We start from the raw sequence: 19,287 nt of genomic DNA, 5'->3' as shown, positions 1-19,287 counted from the left end.
TAACAGAACTCCTTTTTAATTAAAACCTTCATTCTATGTCTATATCCAAATATTCCTCACATTCTGATCTTAGTGATAAAATACACAAAGACCTCACACAGTAACTCTAACAGAGTGCTAAGCAGATACTGAGCCCTTATAATGTTCTCAACATAATGTGGCTAGAAGCCCTGGTGTCCCAGCTTCCAGAATTAGAACTGATGATGAAAACATATATTAGCACCATAATCTTTACTTTTGTGAACGCTCCCCTGCTACACCACCCAGTATCAGAAGTCACATCAGGCAGAATTCCTAGTCTTTGCCTTAAGGATCTACAAATCCCAGTTCTGTGAAAAACAGAATGTTTTTCACAGAAATGTTCAGGGCAAGTGCCATCCCTCAGAAAACTTTAAAATAAACACTAACAGCTAACGGTGACATTGTGTAAAAACTCTATAACTGGATAGAAAAAATAAGGTAAATATTTTGATAAAAACAGTCCCACAGCATTTATTGTCATCTGGTAATAACATAAGGGTGAGCAGAACAATATGAATACATGTTTTAGAACTACATCTCTAACAAAGGACACCTAAAAAAACCAACGGTATTGCCAAACAATTTCTCACTTCATCTGTCACTTCTAGTTGGAGACACTTTGGAGCAGAGTAATGTTATCTCCTTTTAGCATGATCCGACCTGCAACACAAAATTAAAAAAAAAAAAAAAAAAAGCCATTAATAGTCACTCAGAAAACTGTAACTTTTAGCTTCAGAATTTTAGGTCGTTCTTGAGTGATTCTAAAAATGCTTTCTCGTCTGTGAAATTATGTGACATGTTCCAATGTTGAAAGGCTGTGCATATCAGACCATATGCACTTTTCCAACAATCACCTAATGAAGGCAGAGAAATGTTACTTTATGAAAAGTACAGTGTCTGCAGACTAAGTGAACTATCCCAACATTTCCTAAAGCTGATTTTGCAGAAGCTGAGAAATGAATTTTTTAGGAACTGCAGCATACTATACAGAGAAGGCAATGGCAACCCACTCCAGTACTCTTGCCTGGAAAATCCCATGGATGGAGGAGCCTGGGAGGCTGCAGTCCATGGGGTTGAGAAAAGTCTGACACGACTGAGCGACTTCACTTTCACTTTCATGCATTGGAGAAGGCAATGGCAACCCACTCCGGTGTTCTTGCCTGGAGAATCCCAGGGTCAGTGGAGCCTGGTGGGCTGCCATCTATGGGGTCGCACAGAGTCAGACACGACTGAAACGACTTAGCAGCAGCATACTATAACCTCATTCTTAAGAGTTCTTAATAAGGATTTCATTCTGTGATATACAAACTTGTTTGAGTTTTACCTAACACTGTCTAAATCTGTTTGAGCAAAGGGCACTCTTCCTGAGAAATATCTATAAATATCTGCAGGAATACTGGTGTTCAATAGAACACTTTGAGAAATGTTAATCAACACCATCAGCAATTCCACAAGAAGTAATATTAACCTGTTTTACAGAGTTGATATTACCATGAGCAATCAATACTTTGCAAATAATTTATAAATAATGTCAGTAAGGTGAGCTTGCACTTCCTGATAAGACACGTTTATATTTGAAAAATCCAGGTTTTCAAAAAGCCTAGGCAGGAAGAAGCTAAGCAAAACATTATACCACTCCCAGAATCTACTTTGCACACAGCTAAGATAAGGCTCAAGAGAATTCTCAGGGACTGGAAAAAAGAGGCACTTGAAAACTACCACTTTTAAAAATACTAGTGAGCTGTCAATTGGGGCATTAAACAGTTAAAGACAAAATGCCTAAATAAACCTCAACTTAATGCAATTTTAACAGAAATTATTTAAGCCTTGAGGAAGCCATAAATCCTAAAGAACATGGGTCAAGAAACTGACTTCACTATTCAAATATTTTAAAATTTCTACTATGTGGCACGCACTAAGTACACTAGGGAGCAAAACAGAGAGGACTCATGCACTAGTGGAGCATGTGGTCCAGTGGCAGACATTAACAACCCCAATAATGAACGTTTTACTACAAATTCAGCACAGCATACCCTCCCTCCATCCCCACCCCAGGCAAAACAAAACCTAACCCTCGCAGGAAGTGGTACCTGACCTGAGTCCCAAAGACACAGGGGACAGCATACACAAAAATTTATGATGAGACAAATGTGCAGATTCCAAGAATTGAAAGAAGTGTGGATGATCCTCAGAAAATGAAGTACAGAGTGATACAAAATGAGCAGAGGGAGGTAAAGCCAGATCATGAAGGACTTTGAAGGATATATTAAAGATTTTCTTATCCTATGAGCAACAGGAAGCCACCAAAGGATTTCAAGCAAAGAGATAACAAATTCAGGCCAGTGTTTTAAAAAGATGACTGGAGTCTGCAGAGCAAATTGGAGTTGCAGAGAAATTTATTAGTAAACTGAATAGAACTGGTCCCATTTACTACGGCAGGAAACACTAATATAGCTCTAAATCGTGTGTCAGGCATTGGAACTGAGTTTGATTCTGATATGCTAATTTTGAGGAGCCTTTGAGACATCCAAGTAGAAATACTGAAGAGGCTGAGAGAGGTCTAGAGCTACAAATGTACATTTGCAAGTCAACATATAAATATAACTGTTAGTGTAGTCTTGAGTACCTAGGAAATAATATTGAGTGACAGGAGGACTGAGAACCAAGACTTAAGCAACTCAAACATTTAATGGCTGGGTCCTAAAGAATGAATATATAGAAGTCTCAAAAAGGAACAACTAGTAATGAAAAGTGAAAAGCTGACTATAGTATCACAGAGCCAAATGCCATTTAGAGCTCAATAAAATGGGGACCATTAGATTAAACACCATTAGTCTTTGGTAACCTTGGTGAAAGCTCCCAACTGGAGAGACAGAAGTAGAAATGGAGTGAGATAAACAATAAGTGGCAAAAGATGATTAAGAATACACTACTCTCCCAAATAATTTCTCATATACAAACTAAATTTAAACATGAAATGAGTTGCAATTCATTCAATTCTGCAAGTGAATAAAAATTTCTATAATTCTTTGAGGCCATCTATATTCTTACCCAGTTGTTTTCTTGACTTTGTTTTAGAATGAATCTCTTCTGCGTCATCTAATACGAGGTTCATATACTCATCAAAACCCTAGAAAAATAAGTCAATTGACTGTCATCTTCATGTAAAATCATATCCAAACCGTTCTAAATTAATATGGCAATATATAAAAACACCAAATTCAGAAATTCATCTCTCCACTGATCTTCCAGCTGAAACACCACATCTCAAGCCTCTCCTTCCTTTTTTTTTTTGGGAGGGGGAGTGCCCCACACAGCTTGCAGGATCTTAGTTCCCCAACCAGGAATTGAACCCAGGCCACAGTATTGAAAGCCTGGTATCGTAACTACTTTGCCACTAGGAAACTCCCTAAGTCTCTTTTTAAATAACGACAAAAGAGGGAATGTACTTCAAATTACTTCTGGAACTTTGGGGACTTTAGACTTCATTAACTATGCCAAAAAGTCATCATTCACATCTTTTATAACCTACTCAGTACAGTGTGTGTACATGTATTAATTTTCCCATGTTCCCACAAATACACTATCACTACCAACCACCGAGCTTGTTTTTTCAACTAACAAACAGGGGAAGGGGAGATTACTGTCTCAAAGAAATACCAGACTCTTAGTATAACACTTCCACCCATATTTTCTTTCTTTAAAACATTATTTAAATTACTCTGCTACCTTGGACATCCAGTTCTATTCAGGTATCACTAACCAAGAATTCTCATCTTTCTCCCTCCTCATTTTATTTATGATCCCTCCTTTAAAGACTAATACCATTGTTTAAATATTTTATAAAATTAATTTTCCCTCTCTTTTGTGAATTACCTAATCCCTATTAAGTAGAACAATGAGACAAGGACAGTGAGTCCTGAAGGACTTTTCGTGGGTTGGGTCTTTGATTTTTTTGTATATTGCTCTGTTGGCCATCTTTTAGGAAATTTTTTTCTTTGAACAACATGCTCTGAGGTAAAATATCATGACTTACAATGATACAGCCCTCTATCCGCATATTCACTTGCTCATAAAGCCACACCTGAATCCGCGATCTCTGAAATAATCAGAAAAACAGAAATGTTAAGAACTAAGTGAACAAAATCCAACCACTTTGGTCAAACAGACAAATACGGCTCCTAAAAAACTTTGACAAATAAAAGCCAAGATAAGTTACTTACCATGAAACATTCTCACTTAATAAATGCTACACTGGAACTAATAATATTCCTGTGTTTTTGAGACTCAATCATATTTCTTTTGCTTATAGTCTCTGTACATTTAGAGTGAAAATGTGACAAGATAGCAAAAGGGGCTTCTTTCTTATCTACCAGAGCAAACTCCAGCTGCAAGACAGTCTTCTCTAGCGTCTCAGTTTTCCACGTCTCACACCTAATAACCAGGAACGCGTAAGTTGTGTCCGACTCTTTGCAATCCCATGGGCTGTAGCCTGCCTCCTCTATCCAAGGGATGGAGCCTCCAAGCAAGAACACTGGAGTGCGCTGCCATGCCCTCCTCCAGGGGATCATCCTGACCCAGGGACGGAACCCGAATCTCTTCTCATCTCCTGCGCTGGCAGGCAGATTCTTTACTACTAGTGCCACCTGGGAAGCCCTAATAACCAGGAGTGAGACCCTCAACTCCTGTGATTAAAAATTACAACGGCTTGAAATTAATGCTTTTCTATTAAGTTGTCACATACTAAAATTTGTCAGAACCACAGGAAACACATTTTCCTTCAGGGATAAATACTCTGCTCTGCCAGGTCAAATTTTGAGTTGATAAAAATCCCTCCAAAGGAAAGGGAGTGAAAGGGTTTAGTGAAAGGGTTCACTAAATCCTCTGAACCTATCCCTCCAATCTTCCTTTTCCAGTGTCTTTTCTATCGATAAGTGTGTCTCCACCTCCCAAAGTGCTTAGCACACCACCTTATGACCTAGTAAAAGCTGACTGAAATTTTCTTCCAGTGTCTCATCCTGAGGTGCCATGGAAAGGTTCCAATGTTCTTGCCATAATCCCAAGGAAGGTACCAATACCCAAGTGCCGCTATCATGTCAGCCAGTAATTACTTTTCGAAATTAGTAATTTTGGTCTTGCAAGTAGTAACAACACAGTTCTTTGCGTGCTTGGAGTTGGCATGGCTGTGTTAGGGGCTCAGTCATGACCAACTCTTTGAGACCCCATGGACTGTAGCTCTCCAGGCTCTTCTATCCATGGAATTCTCCAGGTAAGGATGCTGGAGTGGGTTGCCATTCAGGGGATCTTCCCCACCCAGGAATCCAAGCTGGGTCTCCTGCATTGCTGGAAGATTCTTTCCCGTCTGAGCCACCAGGGAAGCTCATGGCATGGCTACATACCATTTTGTCACATTAGAGCTTTCCTGGCACTCCTTCTCCTCAAGTGCCCTCCCAATCTCCAGTTTCATTTTTTGGCTCTAGAACAATGATCAGACAGGATGATACAAACAGCCAAATAAATTCACCTTTAACTTAAAAATAACAAAACAGACAACAACTTACATTTTGCAAGTATCTGAAGATGAGATTCTGCAGCAGGAGTTAAGGAAAAAAAAAAAAAAAAAACACCACACGCAAAGCATAGACTCTGCTTCCTAGAACTCGTTAAATCTACCCGCATCTCATTTTTCTGAACGCGAACTCTGTGCCTAGGCAAAGAAAGTGCCCAACAAGGTACCCACTGTTGCTGTTCAGTCGCTAGGTCCTGTCCCACTCTTGTGACCCCATGGACTGTAGCCCCCCAGGTTCCTCTGTCCATGGGACTTTCCAGGCAAGAAGTCTGGGGTGGGCTGCCACTTCCTTCTCCATGGGATCTTCCCCACTCTGGGATCAAAAATCCCGTCTCCCGCATCGGCAGAAGGATTCTGAGCCACCTGGTTAAGTCCAAACACCCATTAGGACATCACTAAATACTATAAAGGAATAGCTCCCACTCTCATCTTCCTGGAGTTTCTTCCGCGCCGAGGTCTCCCTCCCGGTGGAAAGCAGTAACACCCGCTTTCAGTCAGTATATAATTAAAGTCGTCTTCCCCGCTCACCCCACCACTACCGCATTCTCCAACGCAGGGTCTGCCCGAGCCTACCTCCCGCCCATAACTGGTTCTTCAACTCCCCGCGCTTTCTCCTAGCCTCTGCCGCCCCAGGGGCTCATGGGATAAGCGGCCGCACTCCGCTCCCTCGGGCCTACCCTGTCTCCTCCTTCGCCCCTCATTTCCCGGCCCAAAGCTCCTACTGCTCACGCATCGAGCAGGATACGATGGGCTGCACCATCACCTTCTGCACCTTCTGGCCCTGGCCCCGGTACGCCATGCTGGAAGCTCACAAGCACCACAGTGCTCCACACTCTCTCTCAGAAAGCAACTTCCGGAACAACGAGCCGGAAGCGGAAGTGCGTGGTGCTCAGGCGGCGACGTGGGCGGTTCCTGGGAAATACCTCTCTAGCCACAGGAGTCGGTTATTTCGGTGCTCCAGAGCATCCCGGGGAGGCCGCACGGCGGCGACTCCGTTTCGGAAGGCGGGTTGGTCCTGCAGCGCCACCTGGAGGGAGGTTGGAGGGGGAGCGCAGCTTCGATTGTGCGGCGACCGCGGCTGCCCATCGCGACTTCGCTTTTGAGTCGGTTTTATGAGCCGGATCGTTCCCCCGCGTTCAGATCAGATCAGATCAGTCGCTCAGTCGTGTCCGACTCTTTGCGACCCCATGAATCGCAGCACGCCAGGCCTCCCTGTCCATCACCAACTCCCGGAGTTCACCCAGACTCACGTCCATCGAGTCAGTGATGCCATCCAGCCATCTCATCCTCTGTCGTCCCCTTCTCCTGCTGCCCCCAATCCCTCCCAGCATCAGATTCTTTTCCAATGAGTCAACTCTTCGCATGAGGTGGCCAAAGTACTGGAGTTTCAGCTTTAGCATCATTCCTTCCAAAGAAATCCCAGGGCTGATCTCCTTCAGAATGGACTGGTTGGATCTCCTTGCAGTCCAAGGGACTCTCAAGAGTCTTCTCCAATACCACAGTTCAAAAGCCTCATTTCTTCGGCGCTCAGCCTTCTTCACAGTCCAACTCTCACATCCATACATGATCACAGGAAAAACCATAGCCTTGACTAGACGAACCTTTGTTGGCAAAGTAATGTCTCTGCTTTTGAATATGCTATCTAGGTTGGTCATAACTTTACTTCCAAGGAGTAAGCGTCTTTTAATTTCATGGCTACAGTCACCATCTGCAGTGATTTTGGAGCCCAGAAAAATAAAGTCTGACACTGTTTCCCCCTCTATTTCCCATGAAGTGGTGGGACTGGATGCCATGATCTTCGTTTTCTGAATGTTGAGCTTTAAGCCAACTTTTTCACTCTCCACTTTCTCTTTCATCAAGAGGCTTTTGAGTTCCTCTTCACTTTCTGCCATAAGGGTGGTGTCATCTGCATATCTGAGGTTATTGATATTTCTCCCGGCAATCTTGATTCCAGCTTGTGTTTCTTCCAGTCTAGCGTTTCTCATGATATACTCTGCATATAAGTTAAATAAACAGGGTGACAATATACAGCCTTGACGAACTCCTTTTCCTATTTGGAACCAGTCTGTTGTTCCATGTCCAGTTTTAACTGTTGCTTCCTGACCTGCATACAAATTTCTCAAGAGGCAGATCAGGTGGTCTGGTATTCCCATCTCTTTCAGAATTTTCCACAGTTTATTGTGATCCACACAGTCAAAGGCTTTGGCATAGTCAATAAAGCAGAAATAGATGTTCTTCTGGAACTCTCTTGCTTTTTCCATGATCCCCGGATGTTGGCAATTTGATGTCTGGTTCCTCTGCCTTTTCTAAAACCAGCTTGAACATCAGGAAGTTCACGGTTCACATGTTGCTAAAGCCTGGCTTGGAGAATTTTGAGCATTACTTTACTAGCGTGTGAGGTGAGTGCAATTGTGCGGTAGTTTGGGCATTCTTTGGCATTGCCTTTATTTGGGATTGGAATGAAAACTGACCTTTTCCAGGCCTGTGGCCACTGCTGAGTTTTCCAAATTTGCTGGCATATTGAGTGCAGCACTTTCACAGCATCATCTTTCAGGATTTGGAATAGCTCAACTGGAATTCCATCTCCTCCACTAGCTTTGTTTGTAGTGATGTTTTCTAAGGCCCACTTGACTTCACATTCCAGGATGTCTGGCTCTAGGTCAGTGATCACACCATCGTGATTATCTGGGTTGTGAAGATCCTTTTTGTACAGTTCTTCTGTGTATTCTTGCCATCTCTCTTTAATATCTTCTGCTTCTGTTAGGTCCATACCATTTCTGTCCTTTATTGAGCTCATCTTTGCATGAAATATTCCTTTGGTATCTCTGATTTTCTTGAAGAGATCCCTAGTCTTTCCCATTCTGTTGTGTCCTCTATTTCTTTGCATTGATCGCTGAAGAAGGCTTTCTTATCTCTTCTTGCTATTCTTTGGAACTCTGCATTCAGATGTTTATATCTTTCCTTTTCTCCTTTGATTTTCGCTTCTCTTCTTTTCACAGCTATTTGTAAGGCCTCCCCAGACAGCCATTTTGCTTTTTTGCGTTACCTCCTCTGAAATGGTGTGCTTCAGAGGTTTTTCTAACGCTTGCTCCTCTGGGATTTAGGCTTAACAGCTGCGTCATGGGGGACAGGGTAGGGCCGCCAAGAAGCCCAAACTCAGGGCTCCCGCAGCTGACACTTTGGGCCACAGACGATATGATTTCAAAGCCGGGTGCTGTGGTTACTCCAGTAACTGATTCCACTCTCATCAGCTTTTTGGAGAGCTATTTGTTAGGTGGCAGCGGAGGATCAATGTTGAATGAAAACCCTAAAACCTGATTTCTAGGCTCAAATCCTGCACGTTTATACTGTGTGACCAAGAATGTTACTCACCCTTGCCCTGTCTTGGCTTAAGTTATTAACAAAATGGAGATAAAAATGTTCCTTCCTCATGGCGTTAAAGATCCAATGAAGAAGTAGTGTACATGTGTACACATTAAGGTCTCAGCCTTCCAACTTATCCTTTCCTGGGTAACACAACTGGAGGGGAGGGGTCGGACTTGGGCTGCGGGCTGGCAGAAATTTCCTTTAACTGGAATATCCATTTTATAGATGAGGAAACTGAAACTCAGAGTTGAAGGGACTCGTCCAAGGGGACACCACTTAGACACACTTCTGCAAGTAGCAGAATCGTAACTTGTTTAACTGAGATTGTTACCAAACCAAACTTGGGTCTGCTCCGAGGAGGAGCAGTAAAGCCAAGCTGTTGACACTGGTTCGTGGTGAAGGGCAGCCAGGGGAACAGGCAGCTCGCCGTCAACAGACCCAAACTCCCCGGTGACTTTTACGAGAGGATCTTTAAAGACAAAGTAAGGGAGAAGGTTGAGGCTACATGGTCAGCTCATGCACAGTTCTCTCACTGGGTGGTTAGGTAACCAGCTGAGGTCACAGGGGTCAGTATTAAAATCTTCAGGCCCCAGCCAGTCTGAAGGCTATGTGTTCATGGTCACGAGGTAGTTAGCAGTTTTAGTACCTGCAGAACAACTCAAAGATATGGCTCAGGATATTATCTATAGCCCTTGACTCTGTTTCATGGCTAAACTATCATTATTTTGTCTTGTTTGACTGTTTTCCTTTGTTTCTGCATTTTCTCACTTCTCTAATTAAATTTACTCTTAGACACTCAGGGAAGGCCTAGGAGGTTAAAGCTTTTCTATAAATAAGAGGAAAGGGATACAAAGGGGTCTGTCACCTGGAAGGCCCCACAGAGTCCTGGCTCAGTTTTAAGATCTTCTGTTTAAAGAGGATAATAGTAATAACAACCTCATAAAAATGTGAGATCAAAGGACATGAAAGTCATTTTTTAAAAGGATCTAGAAAACACATGGAAAAGTTGAGATTTGCTGAATTTGAAGACAGTGTGAATAGAACACACCAGTATACCTGTCTGATCTCAGATGCAGAAATGCTTAGCTACTTGTTTTTACATTTTCCTATTTCTGAAGGCATGATTCCTAACTTTTAAGGATTGATCTTTACAACCAGTCAGTTGACTCATATAACCCATGAGAAGAGATTTACTTTTTCTCAGTGATTTTTGCCATTTTCCATTTAAATCTTTGATCCATTTAGAATTTATACCAGTATATCCTAGAACTGATACAACTTTAAAGTTTCTAGGTGGCTATCCACTTGTCCATCACTATTACAAACAAAATAAAATAACCCTTTGTTCCTCATTCAATTTTAAATGCCACATTTACAGTATATCAAGTGTGTGTGTGTAGGTATGTGTTTTTATGTATAGAGTTTATATTTTGTTCAGTTGATCTTAGTGTCTATTTAGACTAGTATCATTGTTATTTTTATTTGGCAGGACAAAAAGTTCATAGAATTTTTCCAGTTATTTTTGTTTTTCCTTAAAACTTTAGAATAAGCTTACCTAATTTAAAAAAGTCCTGTTGGTATTTTTACTGTGATTATATAAAACCCAGAACAACTTAGAATTAATTTTTTTAAATCTAAGTACACGGTGGCTATTTGTTCAAATTTTGAGTCTTTGAGAAATTTTTAGTTTTGTTTCCCTGGAATCTGCCTGCAATGCAGGAGATTCAGATTCAATCCCTGGGTGGGGAAGATTCCCTGGAGAAGGAAATGGCAACCCACTCCAGTATTCTTGCCTGGAAAGTCCCATGGACGGAGGCGCTAGTGGGCTAGTCCATGGGGTTGCAGAGAGTTGGATACGACTGAGTACACAGGCATTAGTTTTCTTTGGTTTTAATTTCTTTGTAGTTCATCTAGTTTAATCATAGATAGTTCATCTCTCTTGTTCTGAAAATTTGTATTTTACTCATTTGTATGCTCTAATTGGTTTTGAAAAGAAAAGTAATACATTCAATTATATAAAAATTATATAGTTTTCCATGAATAAAAAGCTATCAAAATAAGCAAAATGAGAAGATCTGGGAAAAGTATGTTTATACTAAATCAAACAAATGGGTAATTTTACTAATACATAAAAAAAAATTACTGTGTAAGAAATGTTACGAAGGTTAATGGCTTAAAACAGCCTTTTTCTTTTTTTTTTTTTTTCAATTTTAATTTAAAAAAATTATACATGTGTTCCCCATCCTGAACCCTCCTCCCTCCTCCCTCCCCATACCATCCCTCTGGGTCGTCCCAGTGCACCAGCCCCAAGCATCCAGCATCGTGCATTGAACCTGGACTGGCATCTCGTTTCATACATGACATTTCACATGTTTCAAAACAGCCTTTTTAAAAAAAAATTTGTGACCTTAGTGGGTCAAGAGTTTGAATAGGGCTCAGCTGGGTGATTTTTCTGCTTCAGAAGGTGTATCTAAGGATTTGGCATGTGTATTTGGAAGACTGGCCCCACCTGAATCAGCCTCCATGTCTATGTAGCCTTGGGGCCTCACCACATGATCTCTCTGGCCGTGAGGTATGCTTTATTATATGGGGGCTCAAGGCTCCGAGAAGCCAAGACTGAAGCTAACGGTACCCTGAAAGGCCAGGTCGAGAATTAATATAATGTTCACCCCCCAGGCCAGATTCAAGGGCTGGAAAAACAGAGTCCATCTTTCTCTCTTTTTTTTGGCTGTGCCAGTCTTAGCTGTGGCATGCAGGATCTAGTTCCCTGACCAGGGATTGAACCCAGGCCCCCTGCATTGGCAGCTGGGAGTCTTGGCCACTGGACCGCCAGGGAAGTCCCTAAAGCCCACTTTAAAGAAGTGCATTAAAGAATTTGCAGCCATTTCTAATCTGATACAAAGACCCAAAATAAAAATGGGCAATTTTAGCAAAGGAAATACAAATTTCTTCAAACATATGAAAAGAGGTTCAACTTCACTCATTAGAAAAGAAATGCAAACTAAACTACCAAGAAGTCGTTTTCCCTGACTAGGCTGGCCAAGATCAAAAAGTGGTGGCAATATAAATTATTAAGCTCCATTTCTAGATATTTAATCATACAAATAAACTTACATATGTGATATAATCATTGCAGCATTGTTTAAAATACCAAGATGGGAAACAACCTAAATGTCTATCAATAGGAATTAGCTCAATTATTGCATGTTCATAGAATGTAATACTATGTATGCAATTATAGTAAAAATTGAAGATCTTTGTGTCCTCATATGAAAAGATATCTAATATACAGTAAGATAAAAAGTAAGCTATGATGTATCTGAGGTTTACTTCAAAATAATTTAGCAGAGCCAGCAAAGCTGGATCTCAGATGGGGCAAGCCTAAGGAGCAAAATTTAAGTCACCTCACTTGCATGCGCAAGCACAACTCTGAGAGTGAGCGCTCCCTTAAATTATGCCCACTCTGCTCACCTAAGTCTAGCCCTAGTCCTGGGGGCCAGAACAGGGGGTGGATAGCTGGTATGGGTATAGGTGAAACAGGATTTGTCATCAATTGGTAATTCATAATTTAAGCCTGTTCATGATATAATAAAAAGCAAGATGATATGTTTTATATATAATATTAGAGAGAAATATATTTGCTTATATGAACCTAAAATCTCTCTAGAATACCTGAGAAACAGAACTGGTCTTGGGGAAGCGGGGAGCTGGGTCAGGAGCAGGGAGGACTTTTGCTGTTTAAAATTTTGAATTTTGAAACTTGTGAATGAATTTATCACTGGTTCAATGAACTTATCAGTGAAAAGTACTACGGCACATTTGTTTCCTTTTGTGTGTTCCAACTAGTCATGATGTTCTTGTAAAATCTGAAGTTTTCAGGTATCTGCAAATCAACTGGCCCACAGAGACATAAAGTTAGAAAAAAAAAAAAAAAAAAGAATATCCTTTCTCTCAGTTTAAAGTTCTTGCATCTCAACCAGAAGACTCACAGCTTGCTGAATGAAGCATGACAAAGAATGGGGTTGGGAAGAGATAGGGGCAGTCTAGCAAAGATCAATAGCCCCTGAAATGGGTCAAGAACTTTTTCATTCATTCAGCAGTATTTGTTGAATGCTTTCTGTTATGACCTGAAGTTTGGCCCTCAAAATTCATGTATTGAAGCTATGCCCAGTGCCTCTAGAATGTGACTACTTAGAAATAGGTCCTTAAAGTGGAAATTCAGGTATATGAGGTTATATGGGTGGGCTTTTCTGGTGGCTCAGCTGTTAAAGAACTCATCTACCAGTACAGGAGATTCAGGAGTTGTGGGTTTGAGCCCTGGATTGGGAAGATCCCCCCGAGAAGGAAATGGTAAACTGCTCCAATATTATTCCCTGGAAAATTCCATGGACAGATGAGCCATGGGGTTGCAAAGAGTCGGACATGACTGAGTGCGTATGCACACACCCATGGGTGGGCCCTAATCCAAGGTCACTACTGTCCTTCTACAGAGAGTGAAACAGACACGTGGGACTTCCCTGGTGGTTCAGTGGTTAAGAATCCACCTGCCAATGCAGGGGACTGGGGTCTGATCTCTGGGTTAGGAAGACTCCACACATCATGGGGCAGCTAAGACCACGTGCCCCAACTACTGAAGCCCATGGGCTCTAGAGCCAAAGCTCTGCAGCAAGAGAAGCCACGGCAAGAAGCCCTCGTACGACTGCAGAGTGGCCTCTGCTTGCTGAACCTAGAAAACACCCACACTCAGCAACGAGGATCCAGCACAGCCATAAATAAGTATAAATAAAAGCCACAGACATGGGCATAGAGGGAAGACTATGCCTCATATGAGGACACAGTGAGAAGGGGACCATCTGCAAGCCAGAGAGAAAGGCCTCAGAAGAAACCAAACTAGCCAACACCATGATAGTGGGATTCTAGCCTCCAGAACTGTGAGAAAATACCTTTCTGTTGTTTAAGCCACCCAGGCTGTGGCATTCTTCTCAGAGCCAGATCGGTACTGGGTGCTGAGAATACATAGGTTAGTAAGAGCCTCTATCTGAAGCAGTGCATATTCTGCTGAGGAAGATGGACAGGTACTTTTAAAACAATGAAGATTAAACAAAGTAAGTGCCTAGAAGACAGGCACCAGACCCCAGTTTGGGAGAGGGAGAGCAGGGTATAGGGAGAGGTAATCCGCGAGTCGTATAGTATGTAGGAGTTAGCAGAAAAAAAGATGAGAAAAGAGAAGACAGCATTAACAAAGGCAAACAGTGAGATTAGTGTACAAGGGAAGTCAACTGCCAGTAGTTTTACACGTGTAGAGAGTGAAGGGTGAATGACGGGAGAGGCTAGTACAACAGGGCCTTGCATGCTGTGCTAAGGCACTTGAGTTTAATTTTGGAGGGAAGAGGAAGGCACATGAGGATTTTATGAGCAGAGTGACTCCAATTCACATTTAAAATAGATCCTTTTTAAAAAAAAAAAAAAAAGTTTATTCTTTGGCCAGGAACAGCTGTCAGCAATCTGAGCAAGAATAAGACAAGACAGACTCTGAGACTACCAATGGGATGATCAGAGATCATTAAAAACAAACATTAGCTGCTCAAATTTTTGGCTTTGTTTACAGCCAAATCATCTCCTTTACTGAACTATACAAAATTCCAGACCTAATATCACAAGGAAACCTGCTCTGACCAGTCTGGAGCTCACTGATCTCTCATCATCCTCTCTATAGATGTTTGTTTTTGTGTGCTCGGCTGCTCAGTGGTGTCTGACTCTGCATCCCTACGGACTGTAGCCTGCCAGGCTCCTCTGTTCGTCGAATTTTCCAGGCAAGAATACTGCCATTTCCTACTCCAGGGGATCTTCCTGAACCAGAGATTGAACACACATCTTTTGCATCTCCAGCACTGGCTGATGGATTCTTTACCACTGCACCACCTGCGAACCATCTATGGATAGCATCATCCGTTTAATACTTATACCCATTTCATTCCTGTTACTTTTTCCTTAAAAGTATGTCAAAGCTGGGGTTTGCTTCCTAAATTCTCTGTCCTTAACGGCCAGCAGTGTTTAATGAGGTAAGAATCTGTGTTCTAATTTGAGCCTCTTCAAGGGAGGGTAGTCTAAAATACTTCTGTGGCAGTTACGCCAATGTATTTCTTTCACGTTTCCTCAGTTTTTCTAAACTTGACTATCTTCCTTGACCTCTCAAGCCAAATAAGTGAACTCATTAACAAATACACCTACCAGGGAAGGGATCCTTCTATTTCACTTCTCTTTTCCCTTGAAGCTTCTCTTCCTCCATCCAATGCCTTATCTCAGTCATGTCTATTCAGCAAACAGTCGATTTTTCTTTGGCCATGGCATGCAGAATCTCAGTTCCCTGACCAGGGATCAAACCTGTGCCTGCTGCAGTGGAAGTGTGTAGTGAATTTATGAAGCAAAGCCCAGCTCTGAAATACTTTTAAGGGAAAAGTAACAGGAATGAAGTGGGTATAAGTATTAAATGGATGATGCTATCTATAGATGGTTCCCGGATGGTGTGTGTAGTCTCAACCACTGGACCACCAGGAGTCCTACAATAATCTTTTACTGGAGCATTTTTCCACCTCTGCATTCTCAACATTGGGTGAGTTTACCCTTCATCTTAACAGGCTGTTGTCTTCCTATCTGAAGACAAGTCAGTCACAGAATCTAGAACAAAAAGCCAGGAACAGGCATACTGAGTTTTAACCCACTATTTGCTCATTCCCACTGATTTCAATGCAGCAACACCTTCCCAGTCATATCCAAGCAAACTTTACTAATGGGCCCACTTAGTGATTCCTGTTTTTAAAAATACATGTTTTTTGTTTTTTTAGCCTGAAAAGAATGGAGCCACCTTGGGCTTTTGCCTATTTGGGTAAAAACATAAATTCTTAATTGCTGTTATTTGGGGCCATTTTTATACTCTGACCCTTTTACTGTAAAATGTTAAAAAGATATTAAGTATTTTTGCATTGATGCCTGTAGCTTTACTTCAAAAATTCAACGAGTTTAGAGAATTATTAATATGGTCAGATGTATAACCTGTGGGTACTTCCATATATTTATTCAGCAGCTTTCAAAGATCTGATTTAAGCAAGTTCTTCAAAGGTTCAACAAATCAAACCCAACTGCACATAAAAATATACTTTCTTATTGTTATATCTGAAAATACTGATTTTGACACTACAGTGGGGATAAAAAGCAGTAATCTTCCAATGCAGTCTAGGATTAGTGTCGAAATAGATATGTGAATTCACAGGCACGTAAGAAGTACTCAGTACATCTCAGTACACGTTAGCTAGTTTATTTTAAAGAACTGCAGAAACAGTCTGGCAAAATGAAGCCACAATTTTCGAAAAGGATCATAAAACTTTGATCAGTATGGAGAATAAGCTTTATTTCTGAAACTGTATCTAAACACTGACCACAGACTGGCCCTGAGGAACATAAACTATGTTCTGGCCACATGAGAGAGGACCACTGGAATTTGAGGTTAAGGCCAGAACTTTGAGGGATCATTTATTGACACAAACACACAAGCTGCACATTATTCTGAAATCTCTGGCTATTGCCAAATTGTACATTTGGACCTTTTTCCTGTTGAAATTGAAAACCATCATCACTCAAAACTGAATATGCAATCTTTTGCTTTCTGTGAAAAGTTGATTCAACTTGTTGGGGAAGACTTTTAGACTATGTGGAAAAATTAATGTTGTGTGTGTGCTGAGTCATGTCTCTGCAACCCTGTGGACGCTGGCCCAGCAGGCTCATCTGTCCATTCAATCTTCCAGGCAGAACACTGGAGCAGGTTGTGACTTCCTATTCCAGGGGATCTTCCCAACCCAGGCACTGACTGGCAGGCGATTCTTTACCACTGTGCCATCTCGGAAGGCCTATATTCTTTGGTGGTTAACAAATTTATGTGTATTTCCATAACAAAAAACTGGACTTCCCTCAACTAAAAATTTCATATATGCTTTCATGCTTGAAAATTCTAAATTATTGAAGCCACCTGAGATCGCTTCTAAACCCCCTTTTTTTAAAAAGAATTAATGACATTACTTGAGTTAGAATAATAATGGGTAAGCATCACTGTCAGAAAAAAATCCTCACATGTGGGAAGTTTGGCAGCATATCCTTGTAAAAGGTTTCTAAAGACAAGTAGAATCTGTGAGATTGGATCACGTACACAAAGGTTCAACAACATTCTAATTGAGCCTCTACTGAGGCAGATCTCAGCCCGAAGTGATGTATGACTACTTAACTCACAACATCAAGACATTCCTACACCAGTTTTATTTAAAACACAAATAAGTATTTATCTTGCTGTAATGGCAAACTGTTCAAATAATGGTGAACATGAATCACTAACACAAGGCTTTAAATATGAAACAAAATTTTTTTTTAAAAGCAAAAGAATAAAGGTTATATACAAAAGGGACCTGGAATCTACAAGCCGATTCCACACATGAAATGAGTAGAAAATCTGTGGTGAAACCAGAACATTTCACCCCTGCTTTGGAGAAGGGCTATTAGACAACATTCAGTCAGCTGAAGATGGACTGGTAGATAAGTATCTATACATAAATTTCAAGTCATTTTTGCTTGTGTAGAATCATCCAGATCTTCCCAAGACTGAAATGGGCAGTCCTGTGGCTTTCTTCCTTTTCATATTCCCAACAAGGCTACATGAGGTTCAACTCTTGATGAGCCGCTTACAACAGCAGTTCCTTAGGAGCCAACATGACAGGTGGGTCAGATTTCCTTTTGAGAAACAAAACTGGCCACCTACAGCGAAGTATCAAAACGGGCAGGTCCTTTCCTCTTCCTTTTGATTATGTACAATATGTCTCCTTTCAAGACTATTATCCCCATCGTACTTGTTCCTCCTTCACAAGTCTAAACCTTGAGGTGATATGAAGGAGATCAACATCAAGAAAAGAAAACTCAATTCAGAAATGAAGAAAACCGGAAGGCATACAATACACCCCCAGAGCATCTCGGTAACTCCTGCTACAGTACAATTCTGGGTACTGCTGTAGTCCATGGATAAATAATGGCAGCTTGAGTGAGCTCGTTCTTCCCCCTCAGGTGGGTAAAGGGCACCAAATAAATACTGGGCAAGAGGAGTTTGCAAGGAGAATCAGAAATGAAAAAAATTAACCAATTTTTATCCCTGTGATAATACAGCACTAGTAAGGAAGCAAGTACTAAAGAAGAGAAGGGACAACTTTCGTGCTAAAAAATAAATTCCTGTAATCATTATGTCACCATCTCTTTTTAAGAATCCAGGGAACCCCAGAAATAGAAAATTAGTTTCAGAGGACCCCTGAGGCACTTTAAAGCCTTAAAAAATTACAGTAATAATAAATTAGCTATTGCCCTTCAGAGGCTTACAGAGCAGAAGCATGAAAATCAGGTCCAAAAAGTTATGTCCAAATTACAGGTTTCCTGAGCTGCTCAGCTGTTTCTAAAAGCTTAGTTGAAGTCTCCAAATACCTTTAAAAAGACATACAATTTAACACAGACTGAGTGGATTTTTTTTTTTAGTGGTGGCATGAAATTTGGTCCTTAATGGTAGCAGCTGTCTTCACCCTTTTCGAACTCAGGTTAACAATAGGTACATTAAGACAATACATAAAAGAAATTATACAATAAAGGGAAAAAAGGTAAAAACTGACAAACACCTCAAGGAGTCACTAAGTTTTCTTGCACCCTTTCACTTAGGTCTCCCGCTCAGTCTTTTTGTGGAGAGAGGGGTAAGACAGAACTTTTTTCTCAAAGATGCTGAACAATGGTATCAAATGGACAAAATGATTACCAAGGGATTTAAAAATCTGACCCCAAGGAATCCAGGACTCATGTGGATAATTCAGACGTACACTTCTGATTTGGGGCAAATTCTAGACTAAAGAAATCATCATTTTGGATAAATGTTATAATAGATGAAACTAAGTCCAGTTTTTTGGTGAGTTTTTTTGTTTGTTTTGCTTTAAATGTCCTACTACCACCTTCAGCTATCAATCATTTCTGACAGCTCAAGCAGAAGGTCATCTTCATCCTTCCCAGGATCCAGGTCAATCTCAGCTTCTAATTTGCCTCCTGAAATCTCCCATATTAGTTTCTCAAAATCATCCTCCATAGAAAGTGGGGGCTTTCCTGTTGAGGCAGAGCTGAGTCGGCGAGTTTTTGTGGCCATCTGGGATGAGGAAGGGCCAGATACTTCCGGGGGGGGAGGCTCTGAAGAGGACTGGGCTGGAGGCAGTACAAAACTGTAAGAAAAAAACCCCAAAGGTTATTAGATAACTGCCCTTTGTCAA

At 41.2% G+C, this 19,287-nt stretch overlaps 2 protein-coding genes across 5 annotated transcripts in view; both read right to left on the bottom strand.

Moving 5' to 3' along the window:
* Positions 1 to 466: 466 nt before the first annotated feature.
* SNRPE (small nuclear ribonucleoprotein polypeptide E) lies at positions 467 to 6,476 on the bottom strand. Of its 3 annotated transcripts, none has more exons than XM_019976853.2 (5): positions 6,336 to 6,476; positions 5,583 to 5,609; positions 4,058 to 4,120; positions 3,073 to 3,151; positions 467 to 681 (listed from the first exon to the last, which is right to left on the bottom strand). In XM_019976853.2, exons 1-5 carry the CDS (start codon positions 6,387 to 6,389, stop codon positions 626 to 628), a joined length of 279 nt encoding a protein of 92 aa, XP_019832412.1. In that variant the 5' UTR covers positions 6,390 to 6,476; the 3' UTR covers positions 467 to 625. The 3 variants fall into 3 exon arrangements, with proteins under 3 accessions (XP_019832412.1, XP_070623844.1, XP_070623845.1); XM_070767743.1 differs by having other exon boundaries at positions 6,354 to 6,465; XM_070767744.1 differs by lacking the exon at positions 5,583 to 5,609 and having other exon boundaries at positions 6,354 to 6,464.
* Positions 6,477 to 17,240: 10,764 nt separating this feature from the next.
* The window catches only part of ZC3H11A (zinc finger CCCH-type containing 11A), a 44,150-nt gene continuing 42,103 nt past the window's right edge, over positions 17,241 to 19,287 (bottom strand). For both annotated transcript variants that reach the window (XM_070767741.1, XM_019976162.2), the window contains exon 17: positions 17,241 to 19,239. In XM_070767741.1, the coding sequence (XP_070623842.1) occupies positions 18,981 to 19,239 (259 nt within the window). In that variant the 3' untranslated portion in view covers positions 17,241 to 18,980. The remainder of the gene's footprint in view (positions 19,240 to 19,287) is intronic.

This window comes from Bos indicus, chromosome 16 (genome assembly GCF_029378745.1).
Source record: "Bos indicus isolate NIAB-ARS_2022 breed Sahiwal x Tharparkar chromosome 16, NIAB-ARS_B.indTharparkar_mat_pri_1.0, whole genome shotgun sequence".
In the NCBI taxonomy this organism is placed as follows: Eukaryota; Metazoa; Chordata; class Mammalia; order Artiodactyla; family Bovidae; genus Bos; species Bos indicus.
Note: the sequence above shows the minus strand (reverse complement) of the source record. Positions and strands in the feature narration are given on the sequence as shown.